The 27,962-nt window shown below is 36.0% G+C and overlaps 1 protein-coding gene across 7 annotated transcripts in view; it reads left to right on the top strand.

Moving 5' to 3' along the window:
* Positions 1 to 27,962, top strand: part of LOC121327814 (dystrophin-like) — a 222,876-nt gene that overhangs the window by 16,430 nt on the left and 178,484 nt on the right. For all 7 annotated transcript variants that reach the window (XM_041272024.1, XM_041272029.1, XM_041272027.1 and 4 more), the window contains exons 4-7: positions 7,028 to 7,192; positions 13,205 to 13,306; positions 17,490 to 17,592; positions 24,930 to 25,156. In XM_041272024.1, coding sequence (XP_041127958.1) covers positions 24,995 to 25,156 — 162 coding nt within the window. In that variant the 5' untranslated portion in view covers positions 7,028 to 7,192; positions 13,205 to 13,306; positions 17,490 to 17,592; positions 24,930 to 24,994. The remainder of the gene's footprint in view (positions 1 to 7,027; positions 7,193 to 13,204; positions 13,307 to 17,489; positions 17,593 to 24,929; positions 25,157 to 27,962) is intronic.

Below are 27,962 nucleotides of genomic sequence, written 5' to 3'. Positions count from 1 at the left end.
TAAAATGTGTCACATGCAAGTTTTTAAAGCGTAATGATTATCAGATAAGCACACCAGAGTATTGTTTGTTACTTGAACACATGGGTTGCTAGTATGAAGAAAGCTGTGTGAGAGGGGTCACCGGGGTAAAAGTTTACAGTGGTGTTCAGGAAAGGTATTGACTTTCGGTCTTCCTGTGGCGAGTGCGGCGAGTGACAGATGGGTCTAGTCACAGCAAGGTCATAGTTCACATTGTACAGCCTCTTCCAGGAAGTGCAACTTTCATTCTAACGCAAGAGTCAAAACAGTTTTTCAAAACTGCTTCACTGTACAGCTATTATATATTACTGCAATAATAATAATAATAATAATAATAATAATAATAATAATAATAATAATAATAATAATAATATCACTACTGCATAATTTCACAGATATAAAAAAATCACATCAAAAGCTATCTTACATTTTTACATAGACAACTGCTTGTGTTGGACTGTATTTGTCTGTGTGAATTGAAATTGTTAGAAAACAAAAATCCCTTTGTCCACCTGAAGACCCAATCCACACCTTACAGTCTTTTAATTATTGTGACTGATTCAAAAATGCCTGGGCATCAGAGTTGTAATTAAATAGGTCAGAGTGCTTGTTAACTAATATGGGTTTACAGAAAAGATTAGTCCTTAAATCAGAAATAAGAATTGCTGAAGCTATGGTTCCATAGGAAAATGTGTACATAATGTATATATGTGTGTGTATAATGGGTTTATAATAAGTACATATGCTGTCAAAAAATGTTTAGCAAATAATACATGGATAGTACATAGCACTTTCCTATGATGCTAGTATTTGTTTTTTGTTTGTTTGTTTTTTTTTTTTTTTTGGGGGGGGGGGGGGGTTGTATTTCTAACACTGTGTCTGGGTTCTTGATTTCTTTCTCTTGCTATTTTATTATATATTTTTTCGGTGGCCAAATGAGGCAGGCTGCACGCCCTAAAAACTTTATGGAACCCCAGTTTAAGAAAACTGCACGATAGCAGTAATCGTGCAAGGCCAAATTCAAATGAAGACAGAAACATTTAAATATACTTTAATATTAGTTAGGTTGTTTGGATTTGGAAGGAAAAATTATCTCCCTAAAATAAAACTACATGTAAACCCAAATTACCTGAAAGGTACTACCAAAATAGCATGAGAAAACTGTGAGACTTTAACAAAGTGCCCGCCCCTGTGTATATTATCTGTTATGTGTTGCGTGTGGTGTGTTTAAATGTTGGTGTATAGTCATTGGTACACGGGATATAAACGGGTCTGTGTAACACGAGTGTTTAAAAATGTATATGTGTATTTAGGCACGAGGATTGCACAGCACTTCACGTGCAAGTAAAATGTAATAATATGTGAGCACGGGGAATTGCACTTTATTAATTCACGTGCTGGGATTCAAGTGAATAATTAATTGGTAATTGAATCCCAGCACAATAGTATATATAGATGCACGTTGTCACATACTGGGGTTGGGTGTTCGGTGAGCGGAGAACGGGATTGGAGACGGAGGAAATAAGTAAAGTAGTAATAATAACAACAAAGTATCTGCTCACCGTGTTTGTCAGTGTCTGTCCGTGCACCGTTTTGTTAAGTTTAGTCTGTTTTCGTTTGTCTATTTATTTTGGCGTAGAGTGCCGTGTCCTGTGTTTTTCGTGTTTGTTTAAACCTTTTATTTTGTATTAAACCGGCGCCAACAGGCGTCTTCATCACTTCATTTCATCCGTCCTGTGTTTTGTGTATTTCATTACCTTTCCTGGTTCTGACGCCGCCCACTTCGGCCGTCTCTGTGACAGACTTATTTTAAATTTTCCATGGAAACCCTGCCAATGTGTAACAGTGAATTGTGATACAGTACTTGAAACCTAATTTAGGAAAACCATTTTCATCAATTATGCATATTCTTTAGTAGATATAGCCACTTACTGAAACATTTAATTCGTGTGTGACAAGTCACAATTCCTCATTTTCTGAGGGGGAGTGGGAGTTGTCATGACCAGGAAAATACCAGCATTTTGCTATCAACATTTTTTTTTTCATCAAAAAAGGCCATATACTTGCAAAGGGAAAGAGAGGTATTTTCCTTGCATTTAACCAAAGTTAACCACAGTGAAGGCGTGTGTTTGTGAATGGGGGTTGGATTAATGATGAAATGACATGGAGAGGGTGTCAAGGGAGTGGTGTTTGTTCATGAGGAGGGGGTGGGGAGTTGACTGATGCTGGCCTTGATGTCAATCAATGCTTATTAAAATAAATGTAGCAGTTATGCTTTACATAATCATTTGCATACAGTTGTTAAATGCAGCTGCCATAGTTAATCAAAGATTTTATGATGGAAATGAGAACATTAATGAAGTTGTGGCTTGTGATCTTGTCACTTTTTAAAATAAAAACAGTTACACATTACTTTAAAACTGCCACACTTACTATATGAAAACTAGAAAAATGAAAGAAACACTTACAATAATTTTTTTTTCTCTAATTACAATGAATCTCTTATTTATTTAAATTTGTTTTGTGTCTTACAAATGTGTGAATTTACAGATGTGGTAAATGAAATACTGATAAATGAAATAACTTTAATGAACATGTCTGTATTTTAAAACATGTCTTGGCATTGGGGAAATTTCCATGGAAAAAGAAAAATAAGTCTCTCCTTTTTCTTACTCGGTTTTGGTAGTACATTCAGGTTATGTGTGTTCCCATGAAGTTTTCTTTTAGCCAGATAAATTCTTGTTCCAAATGCAAATAGCTTGATTAATATTAAAATACAGGAGGGTATGTTTTAAGTGTTTCTTTCTGACTTCCAGTTTAGCCTTGGCGACAGCTGATATCGTACAGTGTTCTTAAACACGGTTTCCATGAATTTTTTAGGTTGTGTTAAAGCACTGCATGCAGCCTCCCTCATTTGGCCACCCAATCTTTTTTATAAACAAAAATAAAAAAACACAGGGGAAAAAAATTAACAAACAGCATTACACAAATAATAATAAAAAACAACATCCCATAAGAAACATTTTTGACTGCATATATATTTATTATAAACCTATTATTATTATTATTATTATTATTATTATTATTATTATTATTATTATTAAATTAGTCATTTAGCAGACGCTTTTATCCAAAGCAACAGAGACTAGGGGTGAACTACAGTCAGCACTTAGATATACGGCAGTCAGGTACATGTCAGATACAATGCAATCCCAGTGAATGCTTCTGAATTATCTATGTGATTTTTAAGACACGTGTACACGATTCATGGGCCCATTTGTTTTATACAAGTTAAATCCCCTTGTTTTCAGAAATTAGTTGACTTTCATGTTTGTTTACATTCTCTAAAGGTAGTTTCAGCGATAAGCACATATAAAATCACATATGAAAACCTTCCTAAATATGTAAACAGTATTCTTAAAACCGTATAGGGTAGTGGGCTGGTTTGTGTAGTGAATTTGACACTGAAAATGTGGTACAGAAAAAAGATTATCCTGAAGCATTGTTGAATTGCCCTACAAAGGATATTTTAATGCAAACTTTTAGGAACACCTCCTTAGAATACATTGGTGATATTAGGGTGAGTGTAAGCTGTATTCGCTGTGGTGGCTTCAGTGATTGTTTTTATAAGTGAACAGAATCCTTTCATAATCACTTCAGTGCTCAAGGCCCAAGGACAATTCCTTAGTGCTGTGAAAATTAAATTTGCAGAGATTTACATGATGACCTGACATGCAGAACCCCCCAAGGAGAACTTCAGAACTACAGTAAACACATTTGCTTTCATGAACACTTAGCAACCACTATCGGGACCGATGTAAGGATACGTGCAAAGTGATTTGCCGCTACACCCATATTGCTGCCAAAAACTGTGTTTAGCTGCCGTAAAGTGGGACTTTAGCGTTCTGCACCCACTATCAAATTAGCACTTTGCCATCATTAATCAATTTAAATGATATTGTAATGTATTCAAATGAAGAGCAAAGAAATTTTGCGGTGATCTGGAATACTAAGCGGGTGCAAACATTCTAATGAGATAGGATTTTGCCTGACATTTGGGCAATTGCTGACTCTCCAAAGACTTTGCACCTACTCTTACAAACCGTACAAACCGTTGTACAAGCAAGTAATTAAGAGCTGTGTAAAACCACACACCTGCAGAGACCTGTCATTGGCCTCAGGATGGCTGATGTGGTACACTTCCTGATGAGGCGATGCTTGGCTCTTGTTGAGGACAGGCAGGAAAACCTTTGGAGGAGAAGGGCAAGACGGAGAAGACCCTGCATATTCAAACCCAAGGTCACTTTGTTTGGGATGGATTGTCCTCTCCGTTTACCTCTCCAGCGGTGTCGGCTGTCATGTGGATGATGGCCCTCCTCCTCTTCCTGCTGCATGCCTGTGATGCATTGCGTTTTTCGCTTTTGTTCACCACCGCAGGTCCTGCAACCTTTACATCATCTGGTTGGCTGTCCTGGTGACAGCATTGCCTTTCTCCACTAAAGCGGAACATATGGCCTCTTTGTTAGCATAACTGATGATGGCCGGGGCTTTTCCAAATAACCTTGACCTCAGCCATAAGACTCTCAGAAAACTTTTCTTTTCTGCGCGCCAAGAGGACACTGATGCCCTTCTGACATGTTTTTTCGTATGGTTTGATTTTTGTGCTCCGCAAATCTCCTACAGCACCTACTGCTGTCTGTACTCTTAACTCATCTCACCTCTGGGCTGTAAATGCGGCCGCTAGATAGTCCAATGCACAGGTGACGCTCATTGCGACCCTGATTATCATGATTGCGGCTCATTCTTTGTGCTTGTTGAGTAATTTGCATTGCTGTTAAGCAAAATAATTGCCTGGCTGCTAGGCAATTAGCATTTTGCAGCCGCAATTGTTTGCACTGCACCTGTCCTGACATCAGCCCCACTGTCTCATTGTAAGAAACGTTGGTTTAAGTCTTTCTGGAAAATGTACAGTGGTTTATAAAGAGCAGATAAACTGCTAAAACAGTCCCACTGGTGTTTGGGGAGGGAATTGTCTTCTATCTTTTGCTGGGAATGTAAGAGATTTCTCTTTTGGTAAGATCAATCAATCAATCAATCAATCAATCTGTATTTTATATAGCACCTTTCATAGTAGACCACTATCACAAAGCATTTTACAAGATGCAGTAACAACAAGAAAATCCATAATATTTTACTTACTGAGAAATGCATAATACAAAATGCAAGATAACTTCATAAAGTGTTAATTGGTTGTCCCATTTGGCATTGAAGTGCAGAGTATCTGTGTTCTATGAGTGTTTTTTTTTTTTTTTCCTTCCTAAATTACCAGAGATAACATTTGGATATGAGAGTATAGTAGTGAAAATGAAAATGAATTGTTGAGGTGAAAAATCATATTTGTGAAATTTTAGATTGTGTCTAGCCATTAATCTGGTTTTAAGAGAGCTCTTTTTTATCTGTAGCCATCTGGTGGGTATCTTGCTACTGCACATACAGAAGGGTACATTGATTCAGGAATGAAATTCAGGACATTTTTCACACACTAAAAATAAATGAATCTCTCAGACATGCTTGGAATGTACATATATGGTTATCCATCTGAATACCGTTCAAATGGGTCAAATAATACATGAAGTAAAATGCATCCTTACCATGTCACCTATCATTGTATTTGACGAGTTTATGTCAGAATATGAAGGTTAATGAAAGTGTTTCAGTTTGAAATACCAATCAGTTCATTCTTTTACAGCCGTGCTATATAAAGAAAAAGATCTCGAGGAAATACTAGATCTGTCTGTTGTCTTGGGAGTGATTAGTGAATTCCCTCAGCGTTATCTGTATTCCATGTGCTGAATAATATGCTGATCATGACCTTCCATTTTGTTTTAAAAGTATTTCAATTGTGTTTCATTGGAAGGTAAAAAAATGAGTCATGAGGTTGTCCCTTTTTCTGCACTCCAGTAATGGTTGTCATAGTAACCACCACAGATGAGCATTCTTGTTCCTGTGGGTTTTAATTTGTCTCCTGTAAATGTCTCATCAAAATGGATTAGCGTGGCAAAATTAATCAGACATACTTTGCCGGTTTGCAGGACAGTAATTCTATTATGAATGCAAGCGCATCCTTATCCACTAAAATAGGCCATACCTTAATAGACCAATTTACCTTTTTGAACCTTGTTTTTGCAAGCTAATTTCAGTACAGAAAGTACAAGTGCTCTGACTGTTGTGAAAAAAATAATTAGAATACAATGTGAAAAAAATTATTAGAATACAATTGGAACACGTGTTTGACTTGCGGGTAGTGTTATTACATTCGGTGTCTTTCACATGTATACAGACATAGCCACTTCAGAAAATAGAAAATCGTCCTTGAGTTATTTATGGAATATTTTCAAGTAAATGTACATGTCACTAGGCATGTGTTTTAGATGAAGGTACATCTTCTTGTTAAACTTGTCTTGTCAAGAATTATTGCACCTTATCTTAACAAATACTCATCAATAACTAACACTTGGCTCAGAAGTTTCCCCTGCAGTTGAGTGCTGTGAATGTCCGTTGACTGTAGACAAATTACACAGCTATTCCATGCCTACATTCAGATGTGAGAATGCTGAGCCTGTCCTAAGTCTAGGCTTAGATTCGTGTGAGCTTGCTTTACAGATCAGTCTCTTCTCCCTAGCTTATTTAAACCCCAAGGAAACTCATTAGCTGTTGCAGACTCAGTCCCTTGTGAAACTTTATCCTCCACATAACCAATCTTTTTTTTTTTTCAGACAGTCCCATTGATCTTGCAGAGGGTGATGGCTTCCTTCTCCCCTTGGATGCAGGACCAGTGGCCAAATCTATAGAACCAACATCATACATATCCCAAAAACGTAACCATGACCCAGAGACTAAATTCCTGCAAGCAGGTTTTATAGTTCTGTGGTCCTGTGTTGAGAGCAGTCAAGGAAGACTCAAGAAACCTCCTCAAAATAATTATGTATTTAACTTTTTCTACCAATAGGTGTCCAGAGATCTGCCTGAAAAACAAAAAGAAATTGAATATCTGCTGAGAGGTGTTACACAATTCCAACAACAGCTACATCAGCTGGCACTCTGGGCTTCAACCACAAAAGACCAGCTAGAACTTTACAGACAAGTTGGAATACCAGGGGCCTTCGATACAAAGGTAATGGCAAAGAGACACTCTTACCAGCTTTGAAATATCAATAGGTTTCTCGCTGATGAACATTTATAGCATTTGAAAGGGCTTTAAGGCAACATAGATGTGAAGTATAGTTGGGTGGCAATAAATGTTTCTAGTGAAATCCAATGAGAGCTGTGGTGTGGATCCAGCCTGATGCATGTAGATATTTGTTCAAATTCAGCTAAACACTGAAATGCCTAATTGCAAATGTAAATGCCGTGAGTAATTAGTACCTGTTAAATTCTTATTACTTGTACTTTATTGCTTCAAATGAATCAAATTATGGCGCCTAATACATTGCTAATTACCTGTAATTAACTGTTATTGTTAAAACCCCAAAAGATATAAAAAAACATAATTTTCTTATTACAGTAAGGCTACAAATTCGCATATGTTTACATTATCGTTACAAGGGCCTAAACAAGGTATGTTGATGAAAAAAGAACCTAGCAGACACATCTTTTTGGTAAGCAATCTGAAATTATTTTGAGTCATTTCTCATTCACAGTGAAGGTGAATGGGTTATGTGAGAGGACGATCCAAATAGATTCATCTTGTTCAGTCTATGATTGATTGAAAGATGAAGTGGGGTCATCCTTGATCCTGAACTCAAAAAGAATATTGGTTTTCTATGATAGCCCACTGTATATTCTTGAACATGTTCAATTTATTCAATGGCAGAGCATCAAATCATCTTTTAGCTGTTTTAATGCAATATTACATGTGATTGCCCAGCATTGCAATGCTATTACAGCTGTGGTAGACTGGCTTGTAGCAAAATGTAAAGTGCATTATTTTGGGTTTGCAAGATAAGCAGATCAAGTATTTGTTGATTGCAGCTCATAAGAGAAGATGTGATTGCTTGATACCTAGTTTAGCAAAGGTGAAAAGGTAATCGCCTTAAAGTCTTATCCTATTCTTGTAGCAAAAGGTCAGTACATCTTCCCTGTCAAAGGATCTGGTAGTCCCTCTGTTTCCCCATTTAATCAAATGTAATTATTTGTTGAACAGGTGTTTCCTTTCTCCTTTTACACTGTAGCTTTTAAAAGCTTTTGCTATGGAAGGAGGAATCGCACCCAGTACAAACATTACTGTGAAGAGCCACTCTTAGTGGCAGCATGAGCTGACTCATGGGTTTCAAGTTATAGTTGATCATATCTGTGTCTATTTATTCATGTATAAAACCAAGAAAAGAAAGCTTGGCTGCATGTCAGGTCACAGGAGCATAGACAAGGCCAGACATAACTGCTGGCATGCAAGACCACAAAAGAGATTGGGTAAACTGATAATCTTGAGAGTTAGGCATGGAGATCTATACTGGTTGATGTTGCACTCTAGGAAACACAATTGTGTCCCTCTTTTACCTATTGTACAGTCAACAAACTAGCAACTGTTTGCTATAGGGTTAATGTACTACTTTGTGTAACATCGCACATACCATTGATCATACATGTTGGTATAACTATATCCTTTATTCTATTGGGGGGGGGGGGGGGGCGTTTTAGGATTTAATTTATCTGTGCTCACTAGCTTTACAGTACATTCACCATTCTAATGATGTTTATCATTCAATCACCCTGGTTCCCTTTGGAAATGAAATGTATTTTTTGGACTTCCTTGGTAAAGGGTGATCAACAAAATAAAGGTTTAGAATAAATGTATTTAAAACAAGGCCTAAGGTATTCAGTGATTCTCATGAAGACTATACTTCACTGGCCTGTGAGTTACTTGTCAAGGTCTTCTGTTATTGTGTGTGTGTGTGTGTCTATATATATCTATATATATATATATATATATATATATATATTGCAACCAGTAATAGGTCTAGTAATAGGCTGTAGTCTGAAATGCAGAGACTTCCTTTATTATTAATTTTATCATCCCTGGGAATTAGTTGCTCTGCTGAATTGAAAAATCATTGATTGAATTTCTGATTAAGCAATGAACACTTAAGTAAAGAAAATTAATTTCTGCTTCTATTAATAACCAGGAAGCACGGTGAGTGAAGAGGGTATGATTACTATCTTTGCAACGAAATAAAAAATTGAACAAAAAATGCATTTACAACACTTGCCACTTGTGAGGAATTGCCTCTTGTGTGACAGTCTTATTATGAATGTACTGTGACAGGACAGTCACTGTCAAGGCTGGTTACCGGCAGAAGAGAGACTCAGAAACAGAGCTGCAGTCAAAGTGCTGAGGCTCACGTTTATTTACAAACACAACAAAAACAGATAAACACGCCTCAGGGGCCAAAATAAAAGCTTCAAACAAACTCAGATGTAAATCAACCCCCCACGCTTTGACCTGACCTTTTCCCTCCGTTCACACTGAGCATGGCTGTTCAGTGAGCCTTCTCTTCTTAACAAAGGATTCCTCTCCCTTTATATACATGATGGTGGGGCTTGATAGACCGTCAATTAGTCAATCAAGACCCACTGTTTATCCAATGGTGATGATGGTATGGACATTCTTCAGCTCTGGCTTTAGAATGATGATTGATTTTGTCATGATACTGACAGCTCTGATTTTAGAATGATGATTGATTTTGTCATGATACTGACAGCTCTGATTTTAGAATGATGATTGATTTTGTCATGATACTGACAGCTCTGATTTTAGAATGATGATTGATTTTGTCATGATACTGACAGCTCTGATTTTAGAATGATGATTGATTTTGTCATGATACTGACAGCTCTGATTTTAGAATGATGATTGATTTTGTCATGATACTGACAGCTCTGATTTTAGAATGATGATTGATTTTGTCATGATACTGACAGCTCTGATTTTAGAATGATGATTGATTTTGTCATGATACTGACAGCTCTGATTTTAGAATGATGATTGATTTTGTCATGATACTGACAGCTCTGATTTTAGAATGATGATTGATTTTGTCATGATACTGACAGCTCTGATTTTAGAATGATGATTGATTTTGTCATGATACTGACAGCTCTGATTTTAGAATGATGATTGATTTTGTCATGATACTGACAGCTCTGATTTTGGATTGGCAGTTGATGCAATGAATGCATGTTACAAACATTCTTATTACATTTTTCTCCTTCCAGTTTTAATATCTTCATGAGTAACCTTCACTTGTGTGTGGTCTATTTTGTTGTGGAATGTGGCGTACTGCTTAACCTTCTTTCTGTAGTGATGAGACAGTGAAAGAAGGAAAGATTCTGGTGTGCAGTATTATTGTAGAAGTAGGCTTGAACATTTCTCTTTAATGACGCTACTCTTTTATTCCACTTCTGTGAGTCGTCCTCATGGCCTGTATTACTCGTTTCAATCATGTTTCTAAAACGTTATATCCACGCTGCATACCTATAGCATTTTACCACAGAGTAATTGATTGCCTCAATTCATTCTATATGGAATCCAAAGGGATCAACACAGTAAAGAATGTGCTTGAGTCTGAACCTCACATCATAAAGCTCAGACTAGCCTCTAGTGAATGAAACTGATACCAAACTGTACTTGTGATCAAAATGACATAGACCTGTACTTTATATAGGCCAGTCTAAAAAATGTTGAAATCATGATCATTAAAAAGATCTTTAAAAAATAACTTTCTGTCCTTTTAAATAATAACTCAACCTTTCATAAATACTCATATTTATTGAACACACCTTCTTATCTTTTAAAAACTCTAAATCCACTGCTGGTTTTGTGCAGTTCTAAAGTTATCTCTTACGTACTTTCTCAGCAAACTTTATTCATTGTATCATGTACATCTGTACTGCACTATGCCAATTCTGCAGCCTCTGAGCCGGGTAAAGCAGAAGTGGAACTCTGGTGTTGGGCTGCCAAAAGGTTATGAATCTTGCATTAGCATTGTGTCATGATATGGAGAGGACATACTGTCTTCACCAGCACTGTGTTTTATTTACCTTCATGAAATATGGAGCATGCTCCAGGCCAAACTAAACCATATTATTCAGGGAATTTGGGTAACAGACAGACAGACAGACAGACAGTCACACATACAAGCTGATAGACAGAGTTTTAAATACGTTATATTTAATTTACAGCAGAAAAGATTATTCTGAGTGTTATCTTATGTAGGCTTTCAAATATAGATGTTATATTCAGTTTTGTTCAGTCAAGTTACCATTTTAAAGGGGTTATAGCTAAATCAAGAAATCGTAGCTGTAACTTCCATTTGCTATGTAGTTCTCATGTAAAGGTTTGGAAGGACCCTATACTAAGTTAAAGAAAGACAGTTTGACGCCCTAGTCTGGTATATGGTACTTGTACTTTGAAAAGTCAGTGGAATTTTCTCCCCCATTCAACATGTATACTTTACTATCATAAACCAACAAGCTACTTCTCCTAATGGCATTTGACCCCAAAGACATTACTGAAGTGAAAAAAACCTAGGAAGTTCTGCATACTACCTGAAAGGCTTGCGAACTGGTAGCTTCATTACCTAGAATGATACCAGATGTTTTTTTTTTTTTTTTTTTTTTTGAAAATAAATGTTGAAAGAATGTGCATTAGCTAAACCCATTGACAAATGTAAACAAAATATTGAATTTAGTGTGCCCTTTTTTGAGTTTCCAGTCTCATACAGTATTTACAATTCAGATTGTGTTTGAGGCTTAATTTGTAATCTTGACTCAAACTGCATCTTCAGCAATGCGTTGGCTTTGAGACCACTGTAGGAGTTCAAAGATCTCTGGTCATTGTCATGGCCACTTAATTTCCTTGTGGAAATGAAGCATGATGGAAAAGGCTTCCTATTCATTGTAGATGCTGATCTGTGATGTCATGTATAGCCTTTGTGCCATTTTAACAGGTCTTTGTTTTGAATACCTCCAGTGTGGCCCCTGAGGCCTGCCACCCATGTTTCAAATACTGCACAGGCGCTAAATTATGGACCACTTACAATTTGCAGGCCCACAACATTCTGTAATCTGTGTTACTAATATACAGTCCTGCATTTGGACAACAGGATGTTATTTTCATCCATTGGACAGGTGTCTCTTTCTTCACTCTCTTTAATGCCCAGTTGATAAATTGACTAGTAAAACTCAGCTGCTGTGCAGAATTTCATTTACAACAATGATCTGGTGATGGCGGCTACTTGTTCTAATGCAGCAAAAAAAACAAGACAGATACTAAATTGTAATACAGTTTCAGTCTGGAAATAATGCCCTAAATGGGGCACCTTTTCCTGCTTTTTGCAGTCCTTGCCTCACTGTAATCTGGTAGCAGCTTCAAGTGTAAGTCATGTGTGCACCACAGCGCTTTACTAAGAGATAATCTCTGAGCTCAGTATTGATTATTATTATTATTATTATTATTATTATTATATTATTATTATTATTATTATTATTAAACAATAATTTGTTGAACATGATCTGTGTATAATAAGAGTAGGTGATGGCGTGAGACCTGTGCATAATAAGGTTGATGATAAAACTGCTAACCTTCATTTTTAAAAACAAACTTGTTTTATCCGCAGACAGGGAGAAATTTGTGGCAGAGTAGAATAACACAAGTACTCTTAAGAAGCGACATACATTTAGTAAGTAATGGCCTCAGCCACATGCCCTCCATGGGATGCTATGCGGTTTAGATGGATGGTCCTCAGAAAGCAGAGGCTTTTGAGTGACAAGGAACTCACCCAACTCCACCCTCCAAAAAGCAAAGTGAATTTTCTATTACAATTCTTAGTAAAAATACATGTTGTTTTCCTGTGCCACACCCCCAAAAAAGTTAATAAAATAAAAAAATACTGAAGTTTCAAAATAATTGGTAAAAAATAAACACTGCTAGTTCTACTAGTTCTGTTATCACCATGTATTATAACAACTAATATACACCAAAACTGTACATATAAGACTGTAATTCTCGGGTTTCTCAAGTTATGTCACCAGAAACCCTCGACTGAATTACAGCCTTATACATTATTCCTTATTATTATTATTATTATTATTATTATTATTATTATTATTTATTATTATTGTTTTTCAGGAAACTGAGGACGAAGCTCAAGCCAAACAAGCAGATGTGGAAGCAGTCTTATCAAAGGCCAGTCAGTTGTACAAGCAAAATCCAATCACCCAGCCAATAAAGGTAATGCATTTTCAGAAATAAAATAAAATGCATTACCAGTGCCAGCGCTAATCCAGACCACAGAACTCCTACATATCTCTGCCTTCCGCATCAATCAGAATTTATCAAATACCGACTTCATATCCATTGCTTTGACTCAACATTATCATTGGGTGGTATGATCTGTAAACCCGTCTTCCAATCGGGATGAACACTAAAGAATGCATGAAGCAACACCATATGCCAACAGCACTATTATTTGTATATGTCTGTGAACCTTATTACATTAGAATGTGGTTTATGGCTCATTAGCTAATGCAGCTCATCAAACACTTTGCACAGACCACTGGTGCTGGTAACATTTACCATGGAAGTCGATGATGTGCACCAGCATTCATGCATTTATTGAAAGCAATTGTTAATGTGTAAATCAGCAGATTCGTAGTCCACTGTAAATTGTCAGAGTAGGGAAACAATTATAATAATCTGAATAATACATTATGACTTTATTTTTCTAGCAGGCATTGATTATGAGAAAGTATATTATCACCCCTTTGTTAAGTGTCTGTGACTAGGATGCAAAGTGCTCCCCTAAAAAGGAATAGTATTTGAAACCATCAAGGAGACAAACATTTCAACAATAAAGCAGTTTGTTTTCTCAAGAAACGCTATGCAGTTGTGTTTGCAGCACACAGCAGAGATAGTACATTTTTTTTTCCATCATGTTAAATGGTTAAACGCTTTTGTTCCCAACACTTTAAATGCTCTGAACAGTAGGGTCTTTAACATGTCTGCAAACAACAGTCAAACAACCATGGGCTGAAAAACACCTACTAAAATACCTGAACCGCATTGTAAAATGGTCAGACAAAACAAGACCACAGCTATCACTTCTTATTAATATCTGAACTGGAATGGAAAACTTTGTGTTGAAAATGTAATTATAAACTGTATCAGCTATTTTAGTGGGAAGCAGTATCAAAATAGTCTACTACTATAATTTCTAGTATGTTTTTTTGTCTAATTTCTGTATGTTTGTTGTTGCTAGTGCATGCTATGCTATGCATGCAGTGTTATATATAGAAATAGTATGATTGTACATATTTAGTACGAAAAACATGCTTAATACCCAATTGCATTTTGTACAGATTATTATATATTACATGGTTGTGGTTTATATTGTATGATTTTGTTCAGTATATATACTAAACATAATGGTTTATGTATTATGCCATCTGGGTTTTGCTGATGTCATAAGAACCCTTTTAGTCTTACTTCCTCACATCTTCATTAGAAGTACTGTACGCTGGTTAAGTACTGGCTAAGTTCAAGTAATAACAATAACACTTAACGTTAGTGAGTGCACAATACAGCATATTCTTAAAGTGTTCAATACACAGATTTCCTACATGCATTGGTTATACAAATATTATTTCATATACATTAAGTGTCTGCATTGTTGTCTTTATGGCAATGAGTGTTTGTGCATTAAAAATACTTTTTTGATGCTGACAATCAAACATTTCATATACGTTTGTTTGTTTCAGTTTTTTCTGAAAATTTAACTGCAGAGTCTAATATACTTGCCCATCATTATTACTATTTACTTTTTGATAAATGTCAAGTGATAGATGATTTGACTGCATTTCAAATTATTTAGTCGATTTTACATCGTTAGACCTGAATAAATGAACTCCTCTGCCAAACCCCCCACACACACACACGCAACACCTCCCGCATCAGAGTGTTTGCTTCATCAGTGTATTATTTCTTATTTAATGAATTCAATTTTGGTAAATCGGTATTTGGTCCCTAGTTTTTGCATAATGTAATTGCTGCGGACAAGACGACAAGAGGTCAATTACAATCTGCCAGCTACCATTTCCTCAGATACGAGCTGCAAAATGACAGCATCATTAGTCATATTTTCACTTTCAGTCACGCACGGTTAGGCCCATTCCATTCGCGCCTTGCGGCTGTGCAGTTTTTTTCTCTGGTTAGTCTAGATTTTAAGCTTAGTTTCAATTAACTAGCGTTCTATTTCACATTTATTTCAGGGGAGTTGAATAAGAGGTAATACTTGACTTCCCGCATAGAGAAACATCTTAATTACATCAACACAAAGACTAGTCAGGCTTGTCCAAAACGACGATTGCTGAAAGAACACAACTGCTCAAAGTGCTTTTGACAGTTGGATTTATTTGTTTCAATATACAACAATAATATTGTTTTGTTAACCATTTGCTAATGTTTGAAGTTAATGGTCTTCATTTTAGAAATGTCACTGTTTTTTTTAGGTATTTATTTTGTGTGTGAGTTTATTACTGGAGCACTGTATTACCAGATAGCGTTACTATATTTCTGTGCACATCCTTTATACTAGTGTGTGTCCTACAGAGTACGTACAGTAATGCAGATAACGTATTTGCTTTGCCAGAGTAATGATGGTAGAATAATACTTCACTGAACAATGGGGCCAAGAGGCCTTGGTACAGTGGAACCTCAGAATTACAAACACAAAACGTACGAACTGACCGGTCAACCGAACACTGCACATTTAGCTGTAATTATGTAATCACTCAACCATGCGTGCAATGCATCCAGATAGGCATTCCTATAAGCGGCGTTACTGTACCAACAAATGTATCCAGACAAAGGTGAGGCAGATTTCACAGCAAGAACAAGCAATTTTAATAGGAACATTTTAGTTTTAAACAAAGCACAGATTTTTGCTTTTGTTTTTTTTTCAAGCCAAATGAGGCTGAATGACTGAGCAAGCTACATGAATGCATTTTGTTTAAAATAAAATAAAAACAAGCACTATGTTAACCCAGGTTTTCCTAGACATTTAAATCTCGGCTATAAATCAGAACTATAAATGGAAAAAAGCTACATTTGAGTTGCCATTGTAACTTAAACTTTGTTTTGAAGACTTTAGAACCATAACAGTACTGCATTACTGTGCTGTATCCTTGTAGTATTCCTCAGTTTGAGGGTGCAGATGTACACATTTATTAAAAATAGTGAAAACTGATTTTCAGAGTTCCAGACATTTCATACTTACAAACAATCTCCATTCCCAAGGGATTTGTAACTCTGAGGTTCTACTGTTTTAACATCATACATTTGGTTACACAAGCCACCGATATTCAGGAACAGTATGTTTACAGAGTTTGCCTCCTGGTACTGAGTGACACTTCATGAAATACATTCAGATTGTATATTTTCTTTTTCTAAGGTTCTGCTGCTACAGCATAAACTAATAACTGCAGTGCTCTTTACTAACTCCATGTCCATCTTCTCTCACACACCCACAATGCATTTTCTTCCTTTGGCAGGTTGGGTTAAATCAGTCTCCAAAAAGCTTGACTATATACAGTATAAGGGATTTTACACAATGAATCAGCAGTATCATTTACCTATCAATTTATCTTTATCCATATTATTTTTTATGCAGTGTGTGAATCAAGTACAGATGCCACTGGTCACATCTCAGCAGCCCGATAATTGCTAGTTCTTTTTAATCATCAGTAGTTGCTGTGTTTATGAACCAATAAATATTATCTTCATCAAAGTATCTATAAAAACAATTCTAAACAGTCTAACTCCAAGCTTTTACGACGTGTATAAATAAGATGAGGAATAATTGCTTTTTCCAAGATATAATATCTGAGATTGGTTATACCAGTCCCCTTCAGACAGGCTGAAACCCCTTTTGGATTTCAGTGCTATGAATTGAGGTTAATAAATCTAGATAAATCATTATATGCTGTCTAACAAACCATTTTTTGATTACATTTATATTATGATTTGTATATGACTGAAGTGCTTCAAAGATGGAAGACGTTATATGGAGGAATTCCTAACTCGAGCTCTGAACTACACCATCATTTATCTTTCATTTAAATTTTAAACCACTCTGTTCTCATAAAAAGTGCTCATTCCAGTTCTCTTAATTTTGTTGTCATTATCCTAAAATGTATATATGTGTGTCCATTCAACAAATGTTGTTCTATTTACCAGCATGGTCAAGTTCAAAGGAATAAAATAGAATAAAACAGAATGTAACAACTTAACTGCATGGAGTCATCATTACCAGACACCCCAAAACATAAAAAGCTGATAACAATGTATGAGTACCTGGCCATTTTTCTAACAATAGTGAGTGGACGTTCTGTATTCTAACAAGTCTCTTATCTTTTAGGGAAAGCTTGAAGACCTGAGTTCTGATTGGAAAGCTATCAATACATTACTTCTGCAGCTGAAAGGGAAACCAGAGGCGTCAAGGGTCATCTCCACTGGTGTCTGTAAGTCTTTTTTTTTTTTTTAAGGATTCATAATTTGTTCGTATTTTCAGTTTAACTGGGATATTTACTCACTGAGTAAAATGTGTATGGTATAGTGGTGTTTATTATAACAGGTAACACTTTACATTGATTGTCTGTAATTACACTGCAATTACAGTATACTGGCATGTGTAGTTGTCTTGTAATTACAATGTAATTGCACAGCCACATGTGAAGGTGCAATGTAATTACAAAAAATGTTAGCAAGTGCCAACATTTTAATTTTCTTTAAGCATGTTGTTGCATTGTAACTATGCAACCATACACATAATAATTATTTTGTTTATACCTTATAATGCTTTTTGTAAAAGCAAAGAAAAACTAGTGCTATTCTAGGCACTGAACAATATTTTGCCATAACACATGACATGGTACAATCTGTTGCTGTCATTAAAATTTGTTAGCCTGGTTGCACATACTTTTGATTCCAGTCCAAAAAATATGTCAAGCATTATGGTGACTTCCAGGCTAAGTTAAACAAATGTTTCTTATTTCTCACACTTTTAGCTTCAGCTGGCATTTGTGCTGGGGAAATAAATGGAAACGCTTGTGGAAAAAGTGATCAGCAGCATGTACAGTAATAGCACCGTTTTTGACATTGGCCCTCTTACGCAGGCTAAATCAGGTGTCTGTAGAAAATAGAGAAGACATTTCAATTGGTTTTCAATTCAGTGGTTTTGGTAGGTTTCCAGAAGGGTTAGGGTAAAGTTACGGGTGAATAATAACAGTATTGTGGAAATTGCCAGAAAGATTGCTTGTTGGATTTATATGGATTGAAGTGAAGGGATTGCCTCCTGCCTCCTATGGGGCATACAGTAAGTTAACAACATATGCTTACTGTAGTTCTGTTTTCTTTCTGTATTGTCTATGCTTCTGTCCGAATTGATGTTGCCTAGGTAGAACAAAGAAGAGGGTATTGATTGAAATTTTTTAAATTGTACAAAGTTAACCTCAACCAGTATTTTGAGCAGATCACAGAAACCAGGACCAGAGGACACACTTGGAAATAAGGAGAGATAGGACAGGGGCTAGGAGACATTTCTTCACACAGAGAATAGTAGAGTATAAGATGGGTTACCTGGCCATGTTGTTGATACTAAATCATTGGGCTGCTTTTGACTTGACATAGTTTTTACATCAGTCAGCTACTAGGAACTGGATGAGCATGGATGGGTCAAATGCCCCCTTGTTATAAATTGTCCTTTTTTCAAATGTTTTTTTTCATCTTTTACACCACTGGGATTTCATACTCCTGCATAGTGATACCGCTAACACTAGCTTGTCATGGCTCAGTTGGTTAGGCCATGAATCTTCAGCTAGTATGACAAAGCTGGTCCCACATCTGAGTTTTCATTTTTATAGTAAAGACAAATGTGAAAGTCAGAGACAATCCCTTTACATTTGAACTTGGGTAAATAAGTGAGAAATTGTCTATTTTATTTTCATGAACCCAGGTTAAATCTGTGTTCAGTTAAAATTTGACAAGAATGTATAATTCTCAATTTACAGTATCATCTTAGATCAGACTGCTCAAACTGTAAACTTTTTAGGATTGGTTTCGATTCTCATTATAAACTGTTGTATGGTTCTGAAAAAAAACATCAATACAAATAGATATTTTTATTTATTTCTATAATAAAGCATTTTGGCGTATAGAGGTGGATTATAACGTTTTTCCATAGTAAAATCACAGTAATATGTAATAATACATGGTGGAAGCATAGTATAGCATAGGTAAGCATTGTAAAGCCCATTTCAGACATACATTTCAGCTTCCTATTTAATATTAAACATTTTTACAAATGGATTAATGACATCCTTTGATCCTATCATTCCGAGGTGTCACTATTTTTTCTCCATCCCCGTTGCAAATGACAATGAGTAAACGGTCTAATGTGTGTAAATATTAAAATTACCTTCACTGTTTGCCTTAGAAATTTGATGTCATCCATAATATGCTATTTCCTGGTTAAGCAATAAAGAACAAATAATGAGAAATAGAGAGTAAAGCGCTTTATTGTTACCAGCTAATTGAAATTCATGTTACAGTCCATCTTCACTAACAACCACATGCAGCCATTAGACCAATCTCGCCCCATTATGTTTTTTACCACCAGTGACAAACACTTGATTCAGGTACTCTTGTTTCAGCTGAACCACAATAAAAGCATCCCTATAATGCACACAGGATCAACCACTTATGATTATGTTTATAAATTAAGATAACAACCATGAAATTATACTAACTAACGTACGAAGTGGGCGTGTGTGTGTATGAGATATGTGTCACACTTGGTTAGCTGTGACTGAAGTCAAAATGTTATAGGGTAGGATATGTGAGTGCTGACTATATATATATAACGTATTCACACACACACTTTTGAGGAGGCACTGCATCCCCTCCACTGCCGTACTGTGCAGAAGACTCCAAATAAATACTTAATGCATCCTAGTGCACTTCTTGTGAAACGACAACATTGCATTTAAAACATTTAATAAATTGTAATTCTGCTTTCCCGTTATTTCTTGGCCATATTTTTTCAATTAAATTTGGTTTACAAATCTCTGTGATAGCTATGATGTTGGAGGGCAGTTCATGAAAATGTGTTATTGGGAAGCCATGAAAGTGTTTTTCTAGTTTACTGCTTAAGGCAAACCTATGAACCTGAGACATAGAAAGCTTTTATAGTTGAGCTATTTAAACTTTTTTTTGGTGTATCTTTACATAAAGCAAATTTATTTGTAGTCATAACTGTGTTGCTTTGGAAATGTCCTGAAATGGAAATGTTGACAGGCAAAGAACTTTAACTGTTTCCACATTAGAGTGTGGAGTAAAGCATGCTACTTGAGGCAAAATGACACTAACCCAATACATTTAGAGTCTGCACATGTGTGAGCTGAAATGCCTTGTGTGTGTGTGTGTGTGTGTGTGTGTGTGCATTAGCATTAACGAAAGATTCCTGTGAATATTAACTAAATAATTACAATGCATGTTGTCACTTTGAGAAAGTGATGTGTTGACTTGGTTTAAAAAGCATTTATTTGCCATTACTCACTGTTTAACATCCAGCAGCACTCAACGCCGAATTGAATCTCTTACCGTTTGATTGGAGATCTTTCAAGGTCAAGACCTACTTTTGTGAGAAGTTTTATTTTCTAATGTGGCTGACATCAGACACAAGCTGAAAGACAAACTTGTCTAATAAAGCTTTCAGATGCGATTTGCAGGCATCACATTGCAAAAAGAATCTCTGAGGTCTCTGAGCATGTGCTGCAGCACCAACTGAGAGCAGTATTAAAAAAAAAAAGACTGATGTGGCATAGGTGTATTAATATAATTTCGAGAGTTTGTCAAAACAATCTGTATAATGATAGCAGAGCTGAATTCTCAGAGCTTGCTGTTATAATGAGAATCCATTCATAATCTTTTAGAAATAAGCACAAGCTGGTTCTCTAAGCAGTTTTTCTTTGTAAATAGTGTTAAATGATTTTGTTGAACTTAAGCACGATTCAGAAATAGGCTGAAAAGTTGTAGCATTTATTTTTTATGTGTAGTGTGTAATTGTATTATAATTACATCTTAATTATTAAGAACTATAAAAGTTATCATTTAATTTATTCATGTCATGGATAAGTGTTTTTATCATGGTTTTTCAATGGTTTGTGCAGAACCATAGGATATAACTGGTAATTTCTGGCATTCCTTTCATTAAAATTGAGGCAAAAGTGAAGATTGCATTGACATCCCAAAAATGATGTGAGTGCATAAGGAGCCAGATTAAGACAGGTATTGAAATGGGAGCCGATGAATGTCAGATAAATTCAACAATAAAACTGCTTTATTCGTATAATTACTATAATTATTACAGCAATAATATGCTCTGAAGACTCAGGGATTGTGAAGATATTTAAGGTATTAAATCATACATGTTATAAGAAGCATGCATCCGACAAATCAGAAAGACTACAGAAAAAGGACCTGTCTAATAGAAGTTCTCATGCAGTGTCCGTCACAGTATGTTAAAATAATGAATGTGTACATTTTAAAACCGAGAAAGGCATTGACCAAAATGAAAGACGACTTGCAATTCATGTGATGTTAAATTGTTTGGCTACAGTAGGCTAAGTTATTGTACAACTATATACCTCACTACAAAAATGAGAACAAGGTTAATCCCAGGACTGAATAGCATGAGCTAATAGGACAAGTTAAATACATTAAATCATTGTAACGGGAAAAAGGGGATGTAATTGCTATACAATCCTAAACGGTGTTAACCCAAGCCACTACTTCAAACTTAGCACTGTATTAAACTTTCGTATGAGAGGGCATTAATGAAAGTTGAGTAAAAGTAAGTTCAAAAGTGTACCCTTTTTACAGGGGGAGTTATAAACGCATGGGATAGACTACCAGGTGGCGTAGTAACATCTAAAACACTAAAAACATAAATAAATGATTATATCTTATTAATAGGGGCATATGTGCTGGGAAGGGGTGACTCTGATTGGCCAAAAGCTTTGTTCTTGTTCCCAAATACTTTGCAGGCTTGCATTTCAATAGCAACTCCAGCTATCACTCACTCTCTGCATATCCAATAATTGCTTATGAATATAATTTCCATTATACACCCAAAATGTAGTAACCCAACCTTTAATGTCAAGGTATTGGGTTTATGGCAAGTTACACAAAAAAGGTTGTGAAGAGAATCAATAACAAAATATTGCAGTTGCGTAGGTGGCATACATTTCAGTCCAATTTCAGAACCATTTCAGAGAAGAGTTTTGTTAGTGTTATTTCACTATAAATAAACCATATTTCAGGTGTTTCTACTTTCAGGAAAAGTAGCATAGTGACACTAAATTATTTTGTGGATTGCCTTTGTGAAAAAAAAACTAAATTACTTTGTGAATAAAACCTGCATCATACTTTCTTTTTAATGTACTCGACTCACCAATCCAAGCCAGTTGGTGCCAGACCCTGTTTTCATTAGTGAGTTGTTTGGTTGTAACTATACTTGGTTGTTTAGTCTTTGTTTCATGCTGTTGATACTCCTATTTCATTTGTAAATAAATAACAACCATTTTAAATAACTTTCATACTTTGCATTTGGATTTTGGAGACAACAAATCAGTACAAATTGGTATCTGTTGTCTACCCCAAGTACTATACATTTTGCTTTTACCCTGTTCAGACTGTTCAGGCTTTACAAGACAGCTTTCCTGAGCTTGTAGAACCTGTAAATTCATGTAAAGATTAGTTAAAAACATGTTTAATGCTGCAGCTTTAAATGGAGGAGTAACTTCCACAAAGTACCACCAATAATAAAAACAAATTGCTTACTTCAGCATGTGCTTAGATTTCCTCATTTAAAGTTAATTAGCACCTAGATATTAAAGGATGCAAAGGGTGTAACAGTTGTTTCCTTAAAGCAGAAAAACAAGTATTTTCAAAGTAGTTTACAAAGTTTAAAGTGAATGCTGTGGGGAGTGATTCATTATAGTACTGTCTTAGAAATATCTCTTTTGCACCGGTAATACTTTAATTTTTCATTTATTTTGATGAGACATATAAAGATGAAATGCAATATTCTGACAGCAGATCAGTGTGGGGATTTCTTGCCTAACAGGTAGAAAAAGGGACAGACAGCAGGTTAAATCGGCTTTTGAAACCCTTAAAGGAAATGGAAAATTGTTCTGTGTCTTTTGCATGCTTGTATTTAAAAAGAAAAATGGGTTTGTCAGAGTGCTACACTGAGCTGGTGTGTGATATCAGACTGTATTATTGACTGTTAGAGTGACAGACCAGTTTTCTCCGCAATACGACAAACTATTGTTGGTCGTGTGATTCTACTTTAGTCAATTAGATTGGGGGTTTCAATTTTAAGAGTTTAATAATACATATTGTAACAAAGAAAACATGGTCCTGTCACCTATGTATATAATAAAGTTACAGATGAGTAAGCAGGGTTGTATAATGGTTTCTGATTAAAATGTAGTTGCTTGAATTATACATAAATAAGCTTTACACATTTTTTAAGAAAATGAATTTACACTGTTCAAATATGTATACGCAAACAGTATTTATTAGTGTGTAACAGAGTCCAATCATCTGCAAATGAAGGCTTCTGCATTGCAAATATAATGAAATTAAAAACAGCTGAGCAGCAGTATACTTTTAGTTGCATGGTTGATTGCTAGAAATGTGGTTTCAATAACATATGCAATGAGGTTATTTTAGCATGGACACCCCAATTAGTCACATTTTCGATACTCGAGAAAACTTATCAGTCTTGCCTCATACATGTATGTGAGGCGAGAGTGTATTAAATGGAATGTCCAGACAGTAATTTATGTGTACAGAAATAAAATAATTTATTTTTATTATCTATACACAACAAAATAATTAAATAATAAAAGAAAACAAAATGGTGTGAGGGAAGGAGTGCAGGGGTGAAATCCAAAACAGATTGTGATAACTCGTCTTTAATCGTCTTCGTGGTACACCATACATAAACAAAAAAAGACAAATGTTAGTGTTTTTGTTTTTTTTTAAAAATCCCGCTGCACAAAACTAGTCTCTCCCTCCACCCGTTACTCCTCCTATTTTACTTTCGGACCAACCCCGAACACAGTAGTACGTTCCCTTTAGTATGTAATGTCCCGCCTCTGTAGTCAGTGGAACACCAATCCCCAACTGACAAGTGTCCTTATCCTTCACTTGACTCCAGTGGCTGGAATTTACATACTCGTACTTCCGCCCTTCACCAAGGTGCCACCCCTCAAAAGATGACTTTTGCCATGGTCACGAGATCTTGGTAAGGGAAGTCCCGAGTTGGTTTGATGCCACCTACTGTCAGGAGGCTGAATCACAGACCGAAATCCCTTTGACTCATCACAATGTAATTGAGGAGTCAATCAAATTGAAAACATTTAAATTAAAAAGTTAGAAGTGATATTAAGATCTCTAGTAGACTTGATCTTACTGTTCATTATATGATTTGATACAATAATGAAATGGGGGGGGGGGGGGGGGGGGGGGGGGGGGGGACAGGTAAAAAATACTAATGAGGCCTCTCTCACACATTTTCTTTCTCTCATACATACTTTTAACAAAGGTCATACTTATGGAAATTGACTATTTGTAACCAGTGGACAGAATGGTGTCATCCAGGCACTCACTCTCTCTCTCTCTAATAGCTTTCTTTTCAGTAAGATAACAAAGGGATTAGAGATATAAATGGCTCGTAGCTGGCTCCCTGCTAATAAAATTAACGATTTCCTTTCAATTGCTACTGTAGGTCAAACTGTTACCGCACTGTCACAGACGCTGGTTACAAAGGAAACAACCACCCCTAAGCTGGAAATGCCGTCGTCCCTACTGATGGAAGTGCCAGCCATGGCCGACTTCAATAAAGCCTGGGCTGAGCTCACAGACTGGCTCTCCCTGTTGCATCATGTAATCAAAACCCAGATAGTGACGGTCGGAGACCTTGAAGAAATCAATGACATGATTGTCAAACAGAAGGTATGAATCCCATGAATATCTAATTAGTAGTAATAATGTTTCCAGCAAAGCAGACTACACTTGAGAAGCTCCTGCACCTGTTTCTTGCTGCAAGCTGCCAGGTTTTAAAGAGAATACCACCTGTTTCTGGTCCTGTAAAATAATTTGCAAGGGAGTTCTGTTTGTTCCCAGGCGATGGAAGCAAAGGGATGCAAAGTTAAAAGAAATGTGTGCTTTGGCTAAGGGCTGTATATCATGTATGTATGGGCACATCTTTATTCCAGAAAAGAAGTAGCCACTCTTCTGTAGCCAGTCACTGCAGGGCAGCAGGGCCCTTTAGTGAGACAGTCCATTACTGAAGTAATTGTGTGTTTGTCTTATTCTGGGGTAGTTCAGCAGAAAGTGTGCAGGTTCATTGCATGATTTGTATTATAAGTGCAACTCCCATGGGTATGCTAGAATTCAGTGACACTAGAGCACCAGTTATATGACTGCCCTGGTCTCATTGGTGCAGTCATTTCTCTGGTGGTGCAGGCCTGGTCATTAATGAAAGGGAACCTGTGTATTTCAAGCTCAGAATAGGAGCTTGGAAGTGAAATAACTATGGTCACCATCTTTAGTCTTTTGCAACCTTGCACCAGTTAAAGACATTTTTTAAACTGGGTTTTACAGCACTGAAGGCAACAGCAGTGTTGGCAAATGAAAGGGCTTTTTATAAAGTGTGTATTGTGAATCTGAGAAGACACAAATCAGAATAGCTGGAACTGATAGCCAACCAAGTCCTGTAGCACTGTATCAAAGCAAACCCCCAGAGAGTACTGGGACCTACTGAACACAGTGTAATGTATGTGCAGTTCTTCTTTCCCTAGCAGTTGCAGTTCTATTTACATGTCACAAATGGCGTATATTGTGTTTGTATTAATTTTATACTGTGGTGTTTGTCTCCGCAGCCTTTGCTGTGAATGTGTGGTTCCATTAGAAATGTGATTTCATATGAAGTACCACTAGTATATTTAGAAGTGTATGCCCCTGAGACTTGGTAATGTGATGAACAATCTCAGAATGTGTTCAAATGATTTATAACCGACTCAGAAACAGAACCTTCAGTGGTTTCCATGTTTTAAATGTCCCTTCAGAAACTGAAGTTCATTGCCTTGATCTATCTTTAGAAGATTCTCTGCAGCTGGAACTATATTATCTATCACTTTTGTGATAGAGTAGATACAGTATTATTAGAGAGGATAATATATATATATATATATATATATATATATGCTGCAAATATAACCCTACTTTAAAGTATTTATTTGGTTGTGTATGTTTAAAGTAATGGGTTTGTATGTGAAATGACATTTATCTTGTCAAGTGAGGCTAGACCTAATCATCCATTTAAGGGTTGCTGGGCATGCATGTTTTTGATTTATGTGTCTATTGTTTTCTGCTGAGATAAGGTTATAAAAATCACCTTTGAATTTTGTAGGTTGACATAAAAATCTAAATGAAAGAGCTGTCACTCACTCTAGGGTTATGTAGTGCTGCCTTATCATTTACCAGCAGTATGCTTAAGAATGTAAGTAAAAGCATGGATGACTCTTGAAAATCAAGTTGTCATTTGTACAACTGATATTATTCTGTGAAATCGAAATGTATTTAAAGAGCAAATGAGAGTAGTAATAAAAAAACAGACTGTGATATTTGTATGTAACCATTGTCTTATGTGAAATCAATGTATAAGTTGTTAATTTAGCTAGTAAATATAACATCTCTTTATTAAGAATGGACAATGTGGCAATATGCTCTAGTCTAGTCTTAAAGAGGATATGTTTATAGAAATTATATGGTTAAAAAAGTACCTCTGCTTATTCATTTCAGATGGTTATTACCTTATTATAATATGTTTAACCTATTAAGATGTGGTAATTAAAAGTATATGTTCCATCTTTTTTGCAAGGAAGAGTGAATATCTGGTAAAATAAAGATGAAATAATAATAATTAAAAAAAACCACTAGCAGTGTTTGGATAGGCCTACTGTTATAGTTTGTTTGTTTTTTGTTATTATTTTTTGTTGTCTTGTTCAATCTGTGCATTATCAATTGTGTACTGCTTTCTGGATTTGCAGAACGGTAGTCAACTATTCTTCCATTATGGTTAGATGGCCTGATGAGGGAGGTGCTGAAAACAAAAAGATTTAATTTGTGTTGTTCGGTCAAAGATGTTGACTTTGGTTTGTGTTCTGTCTTTGCTTGTTTCCTGGTTGGTGAGTTGTGACAAAGAAAAAAGATCCATCAACACCCCTGGTAAATGAACCCCAGTTTTCTTTTTGTGTTTGCAAATCTCGTCTTGCTTGTGGTTTAAAAAGGACACATTATTTTAAAGGGAGTTGACCAAAAAAATAAAAAAAATAAAACATTTTACTCTCCAGTAAAGGCTCTGTTTTGGCAGAGATGAGATTGGGTAAGTATATTGTATTTTGGTTCAGTGCACTTGCACAAGATCCCAGTGCTGATTGTCACCAGCCTGTTGTCATTGATGTGAAAGATAGTGTTAAAGACATCATTAGCTTTTCACTGAACTTTGTTTGCCTGAATGGAGTGTCAATGAAACAAAACTGTTGTATGAGGTACAGTATAGAAGGGGTGAGGAGGGCTGCATGAAGGTTGTCAGTTAAACATGGACAAGCACATCGGGAATGGTCCTTGCCTGTTACACAGAGTTAGTTAAAAGAGGTTCTAAGCTCTCTCTTACAGACAGTAATATTTGTTTTGGATCAAGCTCTGCATGAGCTTGGCAACTGGACGGAATTTGGAACAGTGTGATTCGGATGGT

Source organism: Polyodon spathula, chromosome 15 (assembly GCF_017654505.1).
Source record: "Polyodon spathula isolate WHYD16114869_AA chromosome 15, ASM1765450v1, whole genome shotgun sequence".
Lineage (NCBI taxonomy): Eukaryota > Metazoa > Chordata > Actinopteri > Acipenseriformes > Polyodontidae > Polyodon > Polyodon spathula.
This window is presented reverse-complemented; position numbering and strand designations above follow the sequence as displayed.